Source organism: Anarrhichthys ocellatus, unplaced genomic scaffold, assembly GCF_004355925.1.
Source record: "Anarrhichthys ocellatus isolate YVR2014 unplaced genomic scaffold, GSC_Weel_1.0 scaffold20, whole genome shotgun sequence".
Taxonomy (NCBI): Eukaryota; Metazoa; Chordata; class Actinopteri; order Perciformes; family Anarhichadidae; genus Anarrhichthys; species Anarrhichthys ocellatus.
The window spans coordinates 5,191,494-5,213,893 of record NW_022280050.1 but is presented as its reverse complement, the minus strand read 5'-3'; the positions used below and the strand labels follow the sequence as shown (position 1 = coordinate 5,213,893).

The window sequence follows — 22,400 nt, the reverse complement described above, 5'->3', positions numbered from 1 at the left end:
CCTGGGTCACTGATACTTCAGCTCCTTCTTGACTGTTCCAGGATACGCTTGACAAAACTGCCTCTGTAGAGTCTGACGAGGAGGAGCAGCAGCTCAGAAAAAACCTTTCCACTTGTCAAAAATCTTCAGGGTTTGATGGCAGTCAGTGAGAGTATCAAGCGGTGACGGAAGATCTGACTTGAGCTTTGTTACATTTTACAATCGTATTGAGAAAATTATTAAATTAGCGAAACTTCTGTAATAAGATGATTTTTAACTCTCCCTTGACACAAGCTGGTGAATTTGAAATGTAGAACGAGTCTAAATAATTCACATATGGCAAGAAAGTATATTTTGTGTAAGACAAGCTCTACACAATGTTTTTCTTTTTTTATAAATGAGCACTTCCGTACCATTAAATTGACCCGGACAGTGACCACAAGTTTAAGCCAGGAGGGGAACTTGGCAATGATCTTCTTGATGAAGGAGGCAATGGTGTCTCCGTAGTCCGGTTTATGGAACTCTGCTTCGTTCAGCCCGTCTATCAAGATGATGTGATCCTCCTCTGGAATCCTCCGCTCTGGAAACACACACACACACACACACACAATAACCAACAAAGGTAAGAAGATGTGCAGCGAGGTGCGGCTCTTACGGTGACAGTTCAGTTCAACTTAACTTCACCGTGGCCAGTGTGCAGAGAGGTGCCTTGAGTCAGTGCAGTAACTAAGCCCTCTCTCTCTCAGAGGTGTGGTGAGAGTGAGAGATAAGGGCTTTCACCCCTTAGATTCATTAACTACACTGCCACTGCTCACACTTCGCTCCATACGGAAATGTCAAGTTAGCTGTTCTGTAGAGACAACAGTTAATACCTTCAGTGGCAGCTGATTGAGTTACTCTCAGAAATCAGGGGGGGGGGGAGAAACTGTCCTGATTATTTGGTATTATCATAAGCTTGTAATAATCTTCTTTACGTTTGTATAATATTTGAAAGCTGCAGTGTCTCTTTATGACATTTAATGAATACGTCCGTTACATTCCATTCCAGTTATATTGCCGAGCAGGTCACATTTTATCACATACTCAAATATTTAGGACAATTTGGGGTTCAGTGCTCAAGGACGTAACCATGCATCACCACATCTAAAACAGGGGAGACCAGACGCCTACAAACATGAAATAATAAAATATAATACATTGGTGTTTTACCTTTACGAAGGCTGGTTAGTGGCTCAAGGACCCCCCTCCGGAAGGCGGCCATGGGGTCCTGGACACATGAGCGCAGACTGAGCATGCTCTGGAGGTGGGGCTCCTTCAGCAACATCTCCCGGTACGCACTGAGCTGGTGTGCTCTGCACAGCAGGGCAGCGATACTATGCACAAACTCTGGTACGAGGCAAGTGTACGTGTTATCCGCCTGGCAGTAGTGATATGCCACCACCTGGAACACAACGAGAGGAGAGAAAGACAGATAAAGCCAGAGTTATTTCAGACTTAAGGAGTATTAAAAACATGTCAGAGTAATAAATGTTTGTTAGTTTTGGCTTCGAAAAATATGCAAAGCTGGGAACGTTCGAAAACCTCAAAGCATTTGCAAAAGCCGACTGCCTTGTTGATTAAAAACCAAATTCTGTGGACACAGTCCTGAATCTCATGTTCTTTTATTCATACAACCCTCCATAAAGCCACATATTGTCTCTTCAACCAAGTTTAAAACAAAACTTTAGAGGGGATGATGAAGTAATTGGTCAAAGGCCGAGCACCTCAGATAAACTCTACTATCAAAAGGAGCCAGTGGGGAGCTCTGAAAGGAGGATCTTCTGTGTCTGAAGTGTTCAAAGGAGGTCTGATTCAGGAGCAAAAAGGAGGGACGTGGATTAAGGGAAGAAGCAGAGAGAGATGCCCTGGGGATGTGTGACTCTGTTCTAATTACAGTCCAACCTGAAGGAGCTGACACACTTCCAAGAGGAGCAGAAGGAGGAGCAGGTGACTCTGTTGCTGCTGCCTATTGTTCCATCAACAATGATGACCAGCTCCTGGAAAAATAACGAGCTGACGCACTTTCTTCTCAGCCAAACCACAGTGACATCTGAAAGTGTATTTCTATGTCCTACATTTGTAATGGAGTAGATATTAACCACATTAACTAATACATCTACTATAAGCATGATGTTGACAGTGATTTAGAGATCTAAAACAAGACTAGGTAGGAACAATGATGGCGGCGGTGCTCAAAAAAAGGACTGTGATACAAACAAGTAACTGCGAATTAATCCCTGGGGTTGGCGCTTCGTCAATTACACATTTCACCAGTCTGTCACTACAACATCAACTAGTTGTCTCCAGATGTGTGCTCTTTACAAAAGTGGCAAAATAAGGCGTATACAATAAATTAAAGTTACCTGCCATCTTTTGATATGGGCCTGAGAAAGAGACTGCAGTGATAGTTAGAGTACAAGTCATGTAGACTAGTGCCTCATCAATAAGCAATACGCATCTCAACAAATATGGTGCAACACTCTGCAGTGCACCTGAAGCACTTCATGTACCACTGAAATGAATCTGCTGTTGAGAAACAATGCCTAAAATGTGCCTCTGAAACAGGGGTGAGATGTAAAATTGCGACAGACCATAAAACGTAATGGCCTCAGTGCCCCTGTTATGAGACCGCTTTTTAAATCAATGATTAAAAAGAACTGAGAGAATTTGACAGAAGCAGCTCAGGGCATCAGTATTCACACACCACTGAGAGCCTGTTGGGAACACTCTACCCAATAATTAGCTTGAGGGACATCGCCTGGGTTTATTAGACATTTAGATGAGCCTCCGTGGCATAAAGTCAGACGTCTGGTGCGTGAAATTTAGCGTTTCCAGTGGCAGAGGCAAACTCTACAGGAGGCATTTCATGCCCCATTTCACTATTAAGCAGGTATCCATGACAGGGCAAGAGTGTTAACTGAAGGTGTTACAGGGACACCAGGATGTAAGCGAGAAAGAGTCCCATTAGAAAGCTGTGTCACCGATCAAAAGAGCTAACAACCCACCATCACAAAAGGTATTCAAATTAAGTGAATGACATCGTGGATCCAAAATATTCTCTGAAACACACGGGGCCCCGAAATCTTCCTTGTTAAAACTCTCAGCAGGCGAAAAAATGCAAAAGTTATTAAATGCCCCTGAGAGTTTCAGTTAACTGCAAGTATTTCCAAAATGAACTGAATGTGCTGGTATTGCATGGCAAGCAGCAGTGGTGCTACTTTGTAAACCACACACGTGAATGAGGCTGTAGTCAGTAGTCCCTGAAGGAGCAGGAGTGAAGTCCAGAGGAAACGTTTCTGCCAATGAAATATAAATATATAGATTTCATTGGCAGAAACTGACAGAAATCCTATTAGTTATCTATGAAATTATCTCTCTCATGCATCAACTGAAGCAACATTATTCAACCTTTTAAAAAAGTTGTGGAAACAAACATTATGGAATGTCATCCAGACTACATGTGCTGCCATGTGACGTGACTTTGGGGCGTGTTCGCAGCGTTGCCACAACATAACCGAGGGCAGCCTATCTAAAATATTCTCTTCAATAAACTACGATAAATATGATCCTGAACACAACTTAGAGCAATGGAAGGCTCCGATAGATAGCCTTGTAGGTCATTTTCAGCTAAAGTAAAATAGGAGAATAAATGAATAATATTCAACACTAGATTTTCCTGGACTTTTGGCTTTTTCAATGACTGGAAAAATGGTCACCCGTTTCTCCAGTTTTCCAGGTTGTGTGGGAAACCTTTACCTTCTAGAAATACTGAAGCTTTGGTTAAAGTGATGTAATTAAACAGACTCATACAGCTGTATCAGATCAAAGCCGAATTATTAAAAGTATGTAACTATTCTTAGATGGCTAAAGAAATCCAAAATATGCACTTTTACATAGGATGGGGACTAATAATAATTTCCAATTGTTCCTTGGTCACCTAATAACTCTAATATTCAATAAATGTTTTTCTCTGCACAGAACATAATAAAAAGCTATAGGCCCTATGTAACAATGTTGGTGTCTTCCTTTAATGAAACACATTGGAAGCTACAGCAGCTAAGATATAATGCAAAATGTTTTTACTTAACACAGCTGTCGTACTGCAGCAGTGAGATGCTGCGGACATTAATATTGAACTTGGACTTTTTCATGGCCAAGTCTTTAACTAAGCTCACGGCTTCTCAGATCAAACAAGCCTGTGATATGAAAGGTCTCTGCGAGACCAACAGTGACATCGTCTTTCATAACCTCAGCGAAGAAACCATCCATATTTCATAGGCTGAATATCAAACAAATGAACATAAACAACCATAAATCACATACAAACACGTAAGAACATAAATCAACCGAGCTGAGCCGGTATCAGGTTTCTGCAGTGCATCTCATACATACTAAAAAGAGATTCAGCACAGCATGAACATCTTTGTAATAAGGGAGAGAACAACCAGCAAGAACAAACAAAGAGGAACTGCAAGAAGGGCAGATATGTAACGTCCAAAACAGAAGACTCAGCACATCAATAAATGTACACCAGCGACAGCAGACACCTGTGCATTTGTTTCAATCATAACAACACTTTGCTCTCAGGCGTCATCAAACCTTTTTTATAATGAAGCTGATTGACTTTTTGGGATGGATCATCATCTTTAAGGATAAGTGACACTGTGATTCCTCCTGGATGCTGAGGGGCTGTAATCGGCTAAAGTTGTACCTTTGCAGCCAGGCGTTTGACAGCCTCGTCCCGACGTCGCTGCATCTCGGGGGTGCCCGGGCAGCTGTTGGTCCTCAGCGTGTTGGTAGCACTGGAAGGTGGAGTGGGCTGTGGAGGCTGGCTGAGTGGAAGTTCTGCACTTGGTCCCACACCACCTGGAAGACACAGTCACACACTTTTGTCACATACGCATGAAGACACGAATAAATATAGACATACGAGTTCTGAATCAAGTATTTGATGCATTAGATGGTGTTAGTTTTGAGTTGATATTGTCAGTGGATATATCCTCAGTTCACTTCCACACTCTGCAAGATTATTGTAAAATAAAAATACAATAACCTGCAGTACAAAACTAGCTAATGTAGTGCTAACATCCAAAGGCAAACACTTTACTTTTTGGGGAGGCACTGGGACTGTTGGAGGCTATCTGCCGCATTCGGCCTCCGTGGCAGCTCAGCGCTACTAGCCGGGAGACGATGGCCGTCTTCCCGTAACCCACGCTGCCCACCACCACAGCGCCGTGGTTCTCCGTGGACTCGCTGGCCTTCAGGACATCTTCCAACTGCTGAAAGAGCCAATCTCGGCCCACAAACACAGAGTCTGTGGTGATGCTGGGCACCTCAAACAGCAAGGGCTTGAGCATGATGTCCACGGGTTTGTAGGGAGCAAAACGAGCTGAGGAGAAGTGATAGGAAAGAAAAGCGTTAAAATACAATTCTGTCGCTATTTGTGTCCGATTGTTTCCGACTTGCGTCATCCAAACATTTCCAATAATTCCGAAGGTCTACAGTTTACTTCTTTAAAAGATTTGTTGGCTTTTGTGTTCTTAAAAAAATGGATGCTCGAGGTTCCTTGAATATTTGTACTGAGAAAAATACCTGAATTAAATCAAAGGTGATGTGTTCTTGGAAAGGAGAAAAATAATTGGCAAATTTAAAAGAAATTGTTGGTAGGACTCCTAAGTACACACAATTTTAAATTGATGGGACAAAGACTGTAATGTAGACAGCCAGTGCTCAAAGTTGTCTGGTACTCAGCAGAACTGCTGCATTTTACTCTTATGCGTACCGTGACTTTTTCTTGTGTACCGGCACTATTAATAAGATTAATAATTCTCTTTTCTGCCCTCTCAGGTTTTAGGTTGTTATCTATAGTAATAATAATGGCCCAAAACAAATTAAATTGCACAGTAATATGTGACAAATAGGCCGACTATAGTAGATGCATAGCCCCAGTATAATGATATCATAATAAAATCACAACTGATTCAGTATAACACAGATAAAAAAACTTCTGGATTCTGGCCAACACGTGATTAAAGGGAGTACTGTCAGTACTAGTGCCCGTACTATTACAATTACATTACTGGCACTGCAAACAACATTAATTATTGCATGTACTTTAATGTAATGATTACTAGCACATTTAACCTGTTAGATGATGTATACAATACAGATATATGTGAGGTCTAAATTAACATATTTAAATCATTCTGCTGGTCAACTGCTGGCAAACTTTTGACCTGAGCTGAGGGATATTATGGTGTCACCTGCCCACACTAGCCATATCTCATTTCCTCACTCACTGCAGTCTAGAACAGTTTAAGACCATAACAAATGTGACAATAACGGAAAACTAAAAACATGCACACATACAGTATAGAACAGAAATTCTGTCTGAGCAGACATTGACTCAGTACTAATATAAAATGAATATAAATGAATCCACTGACATGATGCTTCTGGAAATGTGGAAAAGAAACAGGACATTTATTTTAAAAACAGAGCTAAATAGTTTGACTACCTAATGATGTCACATTAAATTATTCATGTTCTCATCAAATATTCACTCTGTGGGATTTTTCTCATTGAGGCCGAGGTTTCAAAACGTATATCCGAGATAAAGGCTGGTCAACCCAGGACATGATTTATATCTGCAGAGCTAAATGTGTGCAGGAAACACGTTTTTTTGATAGTTTAGCTTTAATATAAATCCGTCTAGTGGTGTTTGCGGTGCATACTTGAAGTATTTGGACAGTTTTGGTGCGCGGCACTTAAACACACTGGATTTGAAATCAAACTAGGTCTATGAGGTTGAAATGCTGACTTTTAGCTTTAATTTGAGGGTAATTACATCCACCTGGGTTGAACCTTTTTACATACCTCCTAATAGCATAAGAAGCTACAGATCCTACACTCTTTCCTACACTACGTTAGAGCTGAAACACAGCACTTTATCCTCCCAGCAACTGTCACTGTTTCATTTGAAATCTAGTGTCATGGAGCAGAGCCAAAACAATGAAAAGCTCTAACACTACCTTTAACACTACAACTGACAAAAGTACAACATGCATGCCACCTTTAGAGTCCTGAGGCGGCCTTCCTCCCGTGTTATGCCAGGGTAGGCGAATGGACGTCCGCAGCGGGGTGTTGCGCTGTTCATCAAGAAAGCTCAGGTCTTCCAGCTTTGTGGAACTGGTTGCTGCAAACAGAGACAGGAATGAAAGGAGATTGAAGCAGATCTTGAGTGCATCTTGAGTGCTTTGGCACATTTGCCATCTCTGAGAGAAGATGAGTGAAATAGAAACCCTTTTTATTGTCATATACACATACACGAAATTTGACCTCTGCATTTGACCCATCCCTGTATATAGGGAGCAGTGGGCTGCCAATGACAGGCGCCCGGGGAGCCGGGGGTTCAGTGTCTTGCTCAGGGACGCTACGACACGTGACACGTCCCAGTCGAGGATCGAACCGTTGACCCTGCGGCTACCAGACAACCCCTCTTAAGCCAGTGAGCCACGGTCGCCCACCGAAGAAGAGGGCTCTCACGTTTACAGTTTGCTTGAGGCTGTGTGTGCCGGTACCGGTATACTGTAGCAAAAAGAATACCGGTACCCCCAAGTCAAGACAGCGATGCTCCCTTTTTTCTTTGATTTGAGGTGACAACTACACACGATATAGCAGTGAGAGGTCTGTCCCCACAGACACCCCCACACTTTTACTATAGTTTAATTCTGCATACGAACGACTCGATGAGTCAGTGATTACAAAGCAATGCAACGTCCTGTTTAAAGTACGAGCCATGGTCTGAACATAATAAAGATGTGCAGAATGCTTAAAGGGTCTCTCTTCCAATTGCTGTTGGCCCCGGTGAAGAGCAGAATCAAAGCCTCTGCTTTCCACTTTATCAGCCTCAGCTGGGAGAGACTGTCACAAGCACTCCACTCTTCTTTTCACTCGCTCTCTCCCCTCACTTGGTCGCTAACTTACTCTCTGGAATGTCCCACTAATTAAAACCCGTCTGCTGACAACAGAGTAACTGAGGAAGCTGCCGTCAACACAACGTTGACTGGAATTTAAAAAAAAAAAAGAAGAAGAAGAAGAAGGCCCTCGCGGTTACTTTTACTGCAGTGGAGGGTGGTTTCACAGTGAACTACAATGGAGAAAGCTGAACTATTAACAAGCAAAGTAAAGAAAATAAGAGAGGCAAACTCATCAAGTCAGTGAGAGCGGAGCAGCACAGCACTAATACTTGAGCAAACGTGATTCTAAAGCTAAACTGAACAGCTACTTACATCCAACAGCAGAGCCAAGAAGTGGGTTTTCTCACAAGGGGACTCCCTTGTCCCCAGGGTGGAATACACTTGGGCAGGCATACAGGCAAATAGGCAGGGTGCAGACCCCTCACCTGAATCTCTCGAGGATAGAGGGGATGAGCTCACTGAGGGCACAAAAGCGATTTCTCTGCCCACCCCCCCTCGTGCTCCCATACAGGCACATTGGCAGTGTTCAGCTGCTGAGCATCGGGCTTGGCTGCCCCCTCTCCAGCGCTCAGCCAGTCACAGCATCCAAAGCATTAGGCACTTGCTAAATGAATTAAGCGCTTTCCGAAATTGGTAAGCAAGCAACAGAGGGTGAAAAGGGGGAGTGAATTAGAGGAAGTACAAAAGGGGAAACCGAGAGATTTAGTCTCCAGTGGCTGATTACAGTCTGTAATGGGCAGCTACTGTACTATTAATCAATGATCCTGGCTGGAGTCGGGTGAGAAAAGCATGAGGAAAAAAGCACGAGATATGAGAACAAAGGAGGAGAGAGAGAGGAGATGGACAGAAAACTCACCACTAATCACCTCTAAAGCCCAATACTGACACGTGGACCATGAGAAGAGCTCTGTCACTTTTTTTTTTTTGTCTGCTGAAATCTTTCTGAGGTGAGAACACAAAAGTCACACCGTACCTCATAGTGCACCAGGCACATCTTTGTTTGCCCACGGGTCCAATAAGCAAAGACTGCAGGCGATCCTCAGTTTGACGTGCTTAAGTAGCATCAATGCACACACTCCTCATATCTCTCGTTATCCACCATTCTTTCAGGGCCAAAGATTTCCCACAGGAGGCCTTCATATCCCACAAATCCCCCTCTTCAATTCCTTTTCTCCCCTCTTTGGATTCTACCCCATTTTTTTGCCTTTTCTTACATCGTCTCTACTCATTGATAAAACATACATTTGATACCTTGAAGTCTCTGCTTGCAGGGACTTTGAAGATGTACAAATGTGTGGGACTGTATTCTGATGGAAATTAATTTTTTCCTCATGCAGGTCTGCCCTTTGAAAGCTTCAGTCCCGCGTTTCCCCCGACAGAACGGAGGGGAAGAGGGCTTAGCTCCTTTTTGCTCCAACCACTGTACTCCTTCTTGCCCTGATGTGGCTTTCCTCCTTACAAATGGATACAATCAGTATTCCCAGCACCATGCACACCATGTTGCCTTTTCGCATTGCAGGAGTTCATTGTAACCACTGTGCGACATTGTACGAGGAGGAGTGAAAGAGTAAAAGCCTTTACACACCGGGGGGCGTGACGAGTTAAAAACACGACAATGCGAAATACTTAGCTCTGAATATTTTTGCATCAAAACCATTTATTCCGGCAGCAATACAAATTTGCGATGGTTGCAGCCCTATTGCAGTAAAAGTTTTGAATAGATTCGCACATGTGCAGACAGAGGACTGAGTCAGAGCAGCTTCTGGATTCTGGCAGCGTCTGTCTGAGGTATAGCCTCAGACAGACGCTGCTGCATAGCCTCAGCCTTAAACTATTTTATTGAGTTTCCTTTTAACAAAATGGGTCTTTGAGAAATGTCCTTCCCTCTGGTGACAGGTATGCAATACACTGTACATGTCTTGGGCTTTTACTGTGAAAGGTAAAACAGAAGAAGTGGCTCTGGTATGAACTGCTTTAAAATGTAAAAACGGTGATGATTACCTCGGCATAATCTTGATATAAATGTGTTGTAATGTTCACCTAAATATACAAAAAGCATACAGTAAAGGTATTAGTGTCGTGTGAGAGATGGGAACTATGAAATCTGGAAATCTTGATATAAGAAATTTGACATAGAGAGACAAATGGTTGAATAAATATATATTCTTAATCATCACCCACCCATCCTTATTAGTGACAGCTGTGATTCAGAAGGCTGCGGTGATTTATCTGTAATAAATCTTTAACATCACCTCTAACTCCAGTCATCCTCTGCCCTGTTGATTCAGAGGCGCTTTAGATTAAGATGACTAAGTGCAAAGTAGAAGTGGCCTTTACACAAATTCGGCTTGTTACCATGGAAACTTGAAATAAAACTCCAGCTGCAATAGTCCGCTTTTGTGAAAAATGAATATGTAAAAAGCTTCACCGAGTTGTTGCGTGTCAAACTTCTTTGTGCTGTGATTATGAAACACTGCAGCGTGTACAGAAGACTGTATTTCTTGCCCTGAGATAAGCTTGCATTAGATTAGAGAGTTAGTACTCCAACATGTTATAATAAGTGCGAGCAACAAAGTACAGCTGGGGCTATAGGAAGGTCATTAGTTGGTCATAAACCAATTGGGTAAATTAAAATTTTGATGGGATGATGGCGCGACATAAAGAGTTATGGGACCACTAAAGTCATTCAAGTTTATCCTGAGGGGAACGTGTCGTGAATTTCTCTACAAGCCTTCATGACAATCCATCCGACGGTTACTGAGGTATTTCAGTCTGGACCCAAGTGGTGCACCAGCCAACCGGCCTACCGACAGACAGGCCGAGAGCGATATTGTGAAATAACCACAATAGATAGAGTAGCTTTGAAAAGGATTTCCTACACAGGAACAACACACACAGCTTAAAAGACAGTTCATACCTCACTGGAAAAAAGTCAGAGCCAAGAGCTAAAGATAGGAAGAAAAAAAGACATTTGGACCTTGGACATTGAGATATTCACGCCGTCAGAACAGTTGCATAGTTCCTCAACACCTACAGTATTACATGGTTCTCAATAGCGGGGTGCTATCAATCAAACATAGCCAGATGGCTCTGTGGTGGCAGAGAGTAGTTCGCCAACACATTGTCCCTTTGAGATTAGGCCTTTTGGCAAGTTCTGATCTACCAATGGAGTGCCACTGAGCAGAATTTTAAATGGCTTTTCAGAACTGACACAGATTGATCTCTGCAAAGGTTTGTATCTTTGCTCCTGCTGTGACATAGACGCACCAACAAATCTCTGAGAGTGGACATTTTAAAAGATGTCGCCGTGACCTTTTTAGAGAGATGGACGATATGAATGGGGTTATTCGGGTTTTCTTTGTGCTTTCTTTTCAATCTCGAACTGAAAAGATCTACGTTTACGTGAAGCCAGAGGCAGAGGAGAACTCCATGGCTACATCACAAAACACTGACAGAAACGGGAAGATGCTGTCTGCTCCAGCAATTAAAGGAGACAATATTGTATTTGGCACAAGCAGAGAGGTCGTGAGCTTACAGTTTATCAGATAAAGCACATCGTGCTGCGCTGTTACAGTTCTACAGAGGGACTACACCATGTTGAATCCAAAAACCCTTAATCTTCATGCTGCAATACTGACACACATGATTTTTTAATTTGAAAAGATCACACTCTGACCTTCGCAGACATCATTGATTCATTGTTCACATGGACCAGCTGGAGATGACTTCAGTCCATCTGATAAAACACAGATGCGAGCTGTTCTCAAACCTTACCTTGTCACTGTCCTCAAAGGGTTTGATAGATGAATAACATATCCTTGAAGAGCATCACATAATATATCACAGACGCGGAGCACAAGTTTTTTTTAGCCCGAGGAGCAGATGGCTTTGGAGTAGAAACTGTGTACTGTACCTCAACATGGCTCTGACCACAAAGCTCTGTCAAATAGCAAAACACCACGGATGCACTGTAGCACCATTCCTGAGCCTCGGTGAGCCGAACTCGATCTGCCTGTCCGAGCAACGCGACCGCAAGCAGCTCAAGCTAAGATTTCAAAACCATGGAATTCCAGTGGTCACAACTAATATGGCCCTCTGACTCTGTCATCAAACAACAGTGACTTATTACCTTAGTATATACTGTGGAGCGAGACACATGAAGGGAAATTTAGTCAACCATTGAAAGACATGCAGTCTCTACCTCTGTTTGAACATACGCTCTTCTCTATCGAGTTATTCTGCACCGTATTGAAAAGAAATAAAAGAAATTGGTCTTAAATCAAATATTAATGAATTACATATTGTGATTCCAACTGAATCAAGACAGACATTCACATTACGAGCAAAAAATGTCATTTTGTTTGGTGAGAGCCGTCTCAACAGGCTTTTAATGCTGGACTGTAGAAAGACTCAAGAGGACTGCATTTTCAAGGGAGGTTAAATGCTCAGAGATTGTTTGCTGCAAGGACGTGGAGAAAAAAAAGCACAAAGAAGCCCGGGAAAAAACTCACAGCAGTCACTGTACTGTACATGTGGTCGACTGCTCGCTCTAAACAGGAGATATCCAATTTTAAATGGATGATAAATACATGTAGTGGCTGTTGCGGTTGTTAAAACTTTAATGTTGACTCATATGGCAAAAAATATATTCCGTGATGAATGGTGCCTCAGACTACCAACTAATGATGCAATTACAGACAGCCCCTAAAGAGGCATCACAACTCAACTCTGTCAACGGTGACAGGTGGTGCAAGCCAACATTTGTGCGACTTGCCACAGCAAATGCTAGTAACAGCATTAGTGTGTGTTCACCAAGGCAGTGCAAATAACCCTTCTCTGCAATAAGTGGACATTCCTTCCACATACATAGTTAACATTCTAGAGGCACAGCTATAAGCCTGTTGATTGGTATGAGGCAGATGGGCAAAATCCACTTTGCCTCAAGAAGATTTGGCCTTTGTGCTGCAAAATGCCTGGATATTACAATGCTTAGTCAATCAATACAAGAACAGAGTTTAATTTAGATGGACTCTAAGTCCACATAGTAGGGGTCTCCAGATAGTCGCTTAACTGGCTCTTTTCAGCTTCAAGAAACAGCTACTTAGTACCTTTCAGATGTCCGAGCTCCTCACACTGAGCCTAAAGGTGCAATCCTGACACCCTGCAAAAAAACGTCACTTTATTTGTTGCTACTATTCTCTTGAAAACAGGAATGTAGATCAACTGTAAAAGAGAGAGAGCTCTCCCTTCATACCTAGATCCTTCTTCATAACAGTCCAGCACGAGGTCGGCATCACTGCCCACTTCACACGAATCCGCCTTTGGAACACGTCCTCCATATTACTCTCATCTGTCAACAAGACCCTGAGATACTTGACCTCATTTGGAGCAGAAGTGACTCCCAACCCAAAGGGAGCAATCCACGGTTCTCAAGCAGAGTGCCATGGTCTCAGACCTCGAGGAGCTGACATGGAATGAAAGTTTATTGACTGAAACCCAGAATCTATTCAGGAGTGGGGGGGATCATTAAATTGCAGTTATCTGACGTTTTGCATGCTCATTGTCCTAACTTAATGTCTATCAAATAGGTAAAGTCACCGCAGACATCTCATTATCCAATGTGCTGGGACACAGAACCACACAATGGAAAACAGTCCCAGAGGTACTGGCACATAGAGTGAATGCACTAATGATAAATGTTTTTCTTTCTTTTGTATCTCATTCATTTACAGCAGGTCCTTCCTGCTTCTGTATGCTTCTTTAGAATATCTGTTTTAATACAATATCCTTCAGCATCAACTGAAAACCAGCACCATCTCCTGCCATAAATGAAGTTGTCTCACCACGTCCTTCATGTGCTCTCTCAGGGCTTTGCCACACAGCATAAAATCTGAGGTGTGAATTCTGCAGGACCCTAGAGGGCGAAGCTGCATAACTATGACATCAGCCAATAAACTTTCGAAGCGCACAGGGAGACATGCTGCACACTGGCGCTCACACGCAAAACAACACACATTAACAATCAAATATATCTCCTGGTCTGTTAGCTTTATGAGCCAGTGAGTGTGCGTCTGTGCCGTTCAGGTTTATGTCAGCGGCAAAATAAGGATGAGATGTAAAAGGGTCATGGAAAAATTGAAGGGCATCTGTACATGTACCACTTCATGTTTGCAATGTGGGTACCGATTCAACGGTGGGCTGTAGAAATATTATCACAGTGTTGTGCAACAGCAGTGCACAGTGTAGGATATACATACATAAACTATGAACTGCATTTTATGTTACCAGCCATGCATTATTCTCTTATACCTAAACCATCTTCCTCTCTTGCCAATAGAAAAAGAGCACTGCAAGGACGACCATCGGCATATGAATGGGCTTCTGGTTGAACATTTTCAAGGATTTCAGACAAACATGGCCTCTTAAAATTACATTTATTCTGCACGGGCTTTTGTCAACTGTGATTCACAATAAGTTCATTCAAACAAAACAGGAACTTAAGTTTGATGTTATCATAGAGAAAAACCGCACAGTAGAAGTAGAAGACACAAGTGTTTAGTGACTGAATTTCATCAAGGCCAATCATCAAGGTGTATTTTGGTGTATTTTGCAGGAGCATTAAAGCATTTGATCTTCAACTGATTGGCCGCTGTGCCATCCAGGTGAAATGGGTAAAACACTCTAAACCCTGTTATATTTCTAAGCCCCAAAATATATATATATATATATATATATATATATATATATATATATATATATATATATAAATAAAAGAAATACATCTTCTCCTAGCTAAAAACTAACATTCACATGTTGAGGGACATACTACTCTACCTTTGACTCGTGTCTGTCTTGGCTATTGGTCAGACCTGATATTTCCATGCTTCTTTCCCCAGTTCTTCACAGTCTGCCCCTGCCTTTGTAATTTCCTGCGACTTAGAAATCACCAATGAAATGATCTGCTTGTATAACGCAGCGTGATTAGGTTCATCTGCTCTTCAAGCTGTTACCCTCACCTCCGTAACAATCTTCATCTTCCCCCGAAGAGTGCTTCTCTCATCTGTTGTACCATTTACTCACCATCCACGCTCTAGACTGCTACCGCTAAAGCAAGTCAACATTTAACTTGTGTCCTTTATGTTCATATTGCTGTTAGTTCCAGTGTCTAGTCAGCCTAACAGCAAGCATGTGCAGCCCATTCCCCTGGGTTTGGAGTATGAGCTGCAGACTACATGGCTTGTGATTTCACAGTTCACTTACACATTCAAATCCAACAGCTGTCCTTAGTGAATACTGCAACACAGGATCTCAAATACTAGTGGAACCATGGCATTCAGTGAGGGCTTTAGTTTTAAAGGAAGATGTAAAAGTTATGGCCAAGGTCAAAAGCAGTAACAGCTAAAACAGAGGGAGGCAGAGTGGAGGAGCTCTGGGAATGGAAAGAGGGGGAAAGGGGGCTGCGGAGGGATATCAACAACTGTGACAGCTGTGTGGATATGTCGAGCTGAGCCATAACAGGGAGGTTTCCAGGGCAGGAATGCAGAACAGATCAGCCAGGCAGTGGTTTGCGCTCAGGTCCGAAATGGGAGGCAGGTCCGAGGCACAGCTGCCTAATCCCAACTTCTACCTCGATACCCCACTTCTCCTGAAGAACTTCTCGTTCCTTCTACATCTACACATGCTTTTTGTTCCTGCATGTATCTGTCACTTGCTTGCACTCAAAATGACAGCACACTTGTCAGCCTCGGGCACGGATCATATCATAGCGCCACTGAACTGACTGGCAATGCGATTCAGTGGGACACCCAAGTACACCGTCAAGAGTTTCACATGTTATCAGCATAACAAAAGGTTACCAGGCTACAAGAGGAAAACTTAAATAAATGTTTCTTGTAATGCTAAATGAACGCAGCCAAGGAGGAAAGGTATACAGATCCATGTCTTACTCCCTTCTCCCAGCAGACATCCAGATGTCAAATGCTCAAAAAAAAAACGAGGGCTCTTACCTGCTACAGAGTTTGGCCTCGGCATCATGAGGGAAGAAGATGTCTGCGATGAGTATGGAAAGGGTCCCTCGGGTGAGTGGCTTTGCGGCTGCGGTGCCCCTGCTGATGTGTTAGACTGCTGCTGCTGCTGCTGCTGCTGCTGGTCTGTCCTGGACGGGGTGTCGGCTGGTGCTGCAGTGGCGCTGGTGGAGTCTTCTTCGGCCACAGGAGAGCAGGTGTCGGCCCGCACACTCTGTGCCAGGCCATGGCGCCCACTGCCCCTCAGGCTGCCATCCTTACTCCACTCCAGGCTGGAGCCACTGCGGTCATCATTCTCAGAGGAGCTAGTGATGGTGGCTGAGGGGAGATTAAACAGAGAGGGAATTAGAGCAAGTGAGGGAGGTAAGATGCTCTTTGTGTGCTATGAACATTTATCTGTCTTCATCTCCAATGAGATACTGAGCTGTAATGGAACTTTTAACTTTGAATAAGTCCCAGCTTTTTCTCATTGCCCTTATCAACACTGTTAACCACCCGACTTTACAGAGACAGTCTGCTTGCACTATTGAAAACTGGAAAGACACGATAGCATGCACTGGAATTCATTTCCTGAGCCCACCGATCATCAGTTGAAGGATGCTTCTGGATGCTGTACTTTTTTTACACAAAATTCAACCTTAAATATATAAAAAATGTAAGAGTAGAGGGTTTGAAACTGCCTTCAGTATTTTTATGTCCAGACAGGTGTTTTGCTAACATGACAACAAACCCTTTAATCCTCCCTCAGGCCAGCACAGGCATCTAATGCAATCCTAAAAGATGAGTGGAGGGCCAAAGCTACACGAGCTGCAGCTGGAACAGAAACATCAGTACGGTCAGAGGACAGGAACGGACTGTCCAGCTGGCTGCTTTTGCATCACACACTCTTAATCTGGATTTGATAATGCCGCAGCACGTTACATCATTACTAATATTAACTGCTAATGGATGCGTTATGTTATCAATCAGAGCGAAAAGGAGGTTACATTGATTGCGAACTTGTTGAACTATAGAGAAATATAATATTCATATAAATATGAAGAATATCATTTTATTTACCCATTCAAAAGTATGGTGAGCGTGTCATTTTACCAGAGGAAGGGCTGGTTCTAGTTACTGCTACAGGGCTGTTATAAGTCATTCTCCAGGCACCCCATGCAAAAACTCCTCTGGGAGCTATTTAGTAAATGTTAAGACATTGCGACATCTCCCAAATCCACCAAGGAGCTTTTAACGGCAGTACAAAGCCAAATTAATGTGCTTTTGAAATCAGAGTCGGAGTCAAACTTCAAAGAACGGGGAACATTAATCACTGATTGGAATCTGACTTATGGACACAGCATAGCTTTGTTCTCTTCCATGCCTGCACGGTCTTATCAGGGCAGGTGGGTGGGATGTTGTAGACCAACGTCGCATTGTGTCATTCTCTCGCAAAGTAAATTCTGATTTGACAACAGTAAAGTAGCTTTGCAACGAGATAGACCATGCTGGGTGGCAGTCGATGTCCCATGCTGGAAGATGCTATATCACAGCTTCCATAAATTATTTAACAGCTAGCCAAGATATTACTCTGGGGGGGACAGAAAGACTGACTCATGGTAATCAGTCTCTGCAGCACTTGAAATCCAAATTGTTGTGTTTTATCTGGCTTTGGCATGCATTGTTGTGCTGCAGAACAATCATGGCAATGAGTTAACTAAATAGGCATAAAATGTGGCATATTCTAGTTAGTTCATACAAGAATATTACTTTTTCCCCCAAAACAATCCCTTCAGAAGTTCAAACGAGGATAACTGCAGGATCCTGTTGTTACAATTTGCTATTGAATTCCCACTGCAAATATTCAAAAGACATTTTCAGAATGAATTTCGAACATTTGTATAGCCACTGGAAGGTTTGTGAGTAGAAATAGCAGACGGATTAATATATCAATAGACCACGTCGTATTCCTGTCAGCTTGTGTAAATCCCCAGATGTCTTGCAGGGTTATTACTGGAGATATAATACCATGTCAAACTGTGGCAACCATCACCTCAATGCTCTCTCATACAGGAACAGCTCTATACAAACTCAATAACTGACACATGGCGGTTTAATACAACCTGACACAAATGCTATTCAGTGCCACAAAAAAATCCCAATGGGTTTAACAAAATGATGAATGAGTGACACGACACAGGGGAGACTTTGTGGTCTAAATCACAATGTGCACATGAGGTAACATTCTCAGATTGAACAGAAAAGCTTCACTGGAAGTGATGTAATTAGTTGATAATAATATAGTAGAGAGTGTGTGCAGAGAAATCTGCAGGATTGACGAGCACGGTTACTGACTGCTTTGACAAAGACACCATGGGTGGATATAAACAGCAGGGAAGTCAGTTTGAAGCTGGTTGTTTGACAGACATTCTATATCATGTTTTATGATATGAAGGTTCCGATATGAATGTCTGTTGAATTCTTGTATTTTGCATCATCCTGAGCAGTTTTTTCAAACACAAATGCAGTACAACAGTAAACATTAAAAACACCTCTGGTTACATTCAGTGTCACTTTCAAAAATGCCTTGTGAGTCTTTATCTTTGAGGCCTGAAAAGGGTGTTGGATGCTTTGCTTCTCCTCATAAAACATTTGCAAAGCTGACTTTAAAGGAGCTGTATTTGGAAACATGGTGATGGCTGAGTTGGCGGCTAGCAGCTAATGGTGCTAGCAGCCAACAGTGCTGGCAGCTAACTGTGCTAATAGCGCAAACAGTATAAACAACGGTAACAGTGCTGACAGAGCTAACAGTGTTAACCTGCAGGGGAACCAGAGGGAGGGTGCTACGCTTCACAGTTACCAACAGTTATCAGCGGTAAACGCCGTATGAGCACAGTGCACAGCGGCGGCAATTAGGAAGCCATGTGCTCACACAAACAGGGACTCACATGCACTAACATGCATGCATGCAAACTGAGAACATAGAAGCTCGTATTACAACACACACAGAGGGAGTGTTTATTCTCTACTCAGGAGGACATTACTCGACCATATCTTTACATAGCAAATCGTTGTTTCCTGCCATATTAATCCTCGACAATGTATGAAAAAACCGCAAAAATGATATTTGAAATCCTATATTCCATCCATGTTTGCTAGCTTTGGCCTGTTACATAAATCTGCACATTCTCGCAGCCTATAGCGTTAAACATGCGGCAAGAAGGTGTATTGCATCCGAGAAGAGTTGCTTGTAAAAACATTGCTCGTTAATGCTACTTTTAGTCAAAAACTCCACCGGGTACCATTAAGTAAGGATATGGGTACTTCCAGTTTCTTCCTACTCCATACAAGTTGCTGTTAGAATATGATAAAGGAGTTGGTTATTTCTCACCGATGATCCCGCTGTCTTTGCTTTCAAGGGTGGAGCTGGGGCTTGTGATGGTCCCACAGGGGCTGGAACGGCTGAGAGGGGGGCGGCTGGCCGTGCTGTTGAGCGTTGAACATGGGCTGTCAGTGCTGGGAGACGCGGTGCTGCTGGTCAGTGTAGAGCAGGGGCTGATACCCTGGCTAATCACAGAGCACTGGGTAGAAGAAAGAAAGCGGAAAAGGGTTAAGGTACACCAAGATTGTTCTCTACTAATCAAATATGTCAACGAAGTATGAAGTCGACCCAATATAAACTGTCAGCTGGCAACATAATCGCATTTTTTCAGCATGAGCAGCAATAAATACGACTAAAAATAATAATAATTTTCCAACCTTATTTGGAAGAAGAATTGAGACAACTGTAAGAACGATTTGATCCAAGTTCATTGCCTATTTACCAGGATCATGTAAAAGCAATGCAAACGATTCCCTCGAAAATAAACGAGCATTTAACGCGTGAGCATGACACACAAGCCGAATGGGCATAAGCGCTGTAAATGGAGCAAGTGTTGAAAATTACACACTCATATGTCTGAAGGGACCAAAATAGGCCTGAAGAGAAATTCACAAGGGACGAAGTATCTACTTTGTTGTGACACAATGGATACCTTTTCTCATGCATGCCACCAAGCCTGTCTCTCAACCAAACAGCAGCTGAATCATTGTTTGAGCTGACTGACAACCGTAGAAATCCAAATTAAAGCCGTTTGTCCTGTTGCCCCTTCGTCTTTCAACAGTATTCTGATTGCACACAACATACTGTAGCTCAAGAATCATCTATGCTCACTGTAAGAAGAGCCAAAGCCGTCAAACAGTTCCACATACGCTACTCGATACACATAACATTCCAATTAAAAAAAACACTGTTACAAGCCCAGGTCAAATTAAATCAATCCTCATACTCAATAGATTAACTTTGCTGCACACATTTTGTTGCCTGAGGAACTTTCACCCACAGATGACTTCTACAGCACCACTTACTACAAGACATGTGCATTACCTCAAATGAACTGCTCCAATTAAAATCTCAGCAAACCATCACAAACCATTTCTAACATTATACCTGAACTCAAACATCCATTAGCAGTTTAAAAAGCCTCTTTAATACACTGCACAACATTTTTTTTTAATAATAACCTAAGTGGAACAATTATAGCACTTACTGTTAAATGTAGTGATTATAACTGAGTTTGTCTGTGTCCTGCTTAAAACCTTACTGCAGTATTTCTGCTGCAAAAAAATCTATTCTTCTTCACCCCGACTGAACTCGCAAAACAGCGAGACTCGCAAAACAGCGAGACTCACCAACGCTTAGCCACTTTGAGATAGAAGTGGGACTAATGTCTGGTTGGAGATGTACCGACTGTTGCTGTTTAAAGGTCTTCATGTTTGTGCAGTGGCACACTGAATGAATACAAGCTGCAGAATAGGATGGATGCCACATGGCTTAAGGCATCATTAACAACTTGTGGAATGCTAATATGAACCACACAACGTTTCCTATTTCTAAGTCCAACCTGCTTTTGTTTTTTTTTGCGACAGCATGCCAGTATTTGGTCGGACATTTAATAATTTACTGTTGGGAAGAACTAAACACAAGCATGCCGAGTTTAAACTCATGTTGTAAAACAGCAGTAAGGAGGAAAAGGGAATTGCTGGCAGATGACAATAAAGTGCTCCTCCCCAACTGAGCTCAAAAAAACACACACCTACACGCACACAAACGAACCATTCCCACGTCTCAACTAATGAACGTGATTCACAAAATACTTTGCAAGTCTCTTTCTCATTCCTAGGATTGCCGGTTCAGTGTCAAAACGTGTCTAAGACACGAGATAAATGAGGGAAGCGTAGCGTGCTGGGCTCTGCTCTTCACACAGCCAGAGCTTAATTAGTAGAACCAAACAAACTGAGGCTCAGACCGAACATAACTCTATTTCTGGACCGGGACACAGTCACTCTTGTTACATACTCAAGAGCCCCTGGAATAGCACTCAAGTTACTGAGAGACTCACACACCACACTGGAGAGAGAATAAAACCACATGCAGCAGAATTTAAATATTCAGTTACTTTCTTAAAACCTCTTTATCATCTCGAACAAAACAGTTTGACAGTTACCGTTGTTTGTTGTGCCAAAAAAATGACTCCCAGAGGTGCATCCTAAATCCCCATCCAAAGATAATGCACAGTGGAAAAAAAATGAATCAAGCTGCAACAAAAAAAATCCATTCTTGTGTTACACTGTCACAACTCCCTCCTCCTCTCATCCTTACTCTATCTCTCTATCTGTGTGCTGCAGCAGTGGCAGCTGCTGAAACAGGGGGTGAGTTGGAAGGGGAGGGAGAAAATGAAATACCTTCTTTTCAATCTTGTCGTCCATAGGTATGCGTGCCGTACCCGGGATCCCTTCTCCTAGTAAAAAGCCCAGCCTTGTCATCAGTTCCTGAGTGGCAGGGGAGGAGGAGCTTGGTTGTTTCTCTGCTTGCAGCTCTAGAGGAGAGAGAGAGAGAGAGAGAGAGAGAGAGAGAGAGAGAGAGAGAGAGGGAGAGAGAGAGAGAGAGAGAGAGAGAGAGAGAGAGAGAGAGAGAGAGAGAGAGAGAGAGAGAGAGAGAAATGCTCAACGTTAGCGGGCAGATTCCCTCTCTCCACTGGATGGCCCACACAGGGCCGCTCTGCCTGCCCTGCCCTCCTCGGCTCTGCTCTGGAACGCTGTGCTACACTCTCCAGCTGCTGCTGATGTGGTGCAGGCTCAAAGAGGGGGGGAGGAAAGAAGAGCAAGGGAGTGAGAGAAAGAGAGAGGGAGTGTGGCGGGGGCTTGCATGGCTTGCACGACCTAGGTGTGTGTGCATGCGTGTGTGTCCGAAAAGAATCTGAAGACATGTGAATGTCTAGCATTGTTAAGAAAGCAGGGAATGTGAATGTGACTGTGTGTGTGTGTGTGTGTGTGTGTGTGTGTGTGTGTGTGTGTGTGT

At 42.9% G+C, this 22,400-nt stretch overlaps 1 protein-coding gene across 7 annotated transcripts in view; it reads right to left on the bottom strand.

Annotated features, from left to right (window-relative positions):
• tanc1b (tetratricopeptide repeat, ankyrin repeat and coiled-coil containing 1b) overlaps positions 1–22,400 on the bottom strand; it is an 87,840-nt gene that overhangs the window by 19,341 nt on the left and 46,099 nt on the right. For all 7 annotated transcript variants that reach the window (XR_004213122.1, XM_031858575.1, XM_031858576.1 and 4 more), the window contains 8 exons: positions 21,785–21,918; positions 19,392–19,581; positions 16,004–16,339; positions 7,091–7,213; positions 5,126–5,407; positions 4,730–4,884; positions 1,189–1,420; positions 393–559 (listed from right to left, as the gene is read on the bottom strand). Coding sequence is in view for 6 of the 7 variants with exons in the window: in XM_031858575.1 (XP_031714435.1) it covers positions 393–559; positions 1,189–1,420; positions 4,730–4,884; positions 5,126–5,407; positions 7,091–7,213; positions 16,004–16,339; positions 19,392–19,581; positions 21,785–21,918 (1,619 nt within the window). In the remaining variant the exon portion in view is untranslated. The remainder of the gene's footprint in view (positions 1–392; positions 560–1,188; positions 1,421–4,729; positions 4,885–5,125; positions 5,408–7,090; positions 7,214–16,003; positions 16,340–19,391; positions 19,582–21,784; positions 21,919–22,400) is intronic.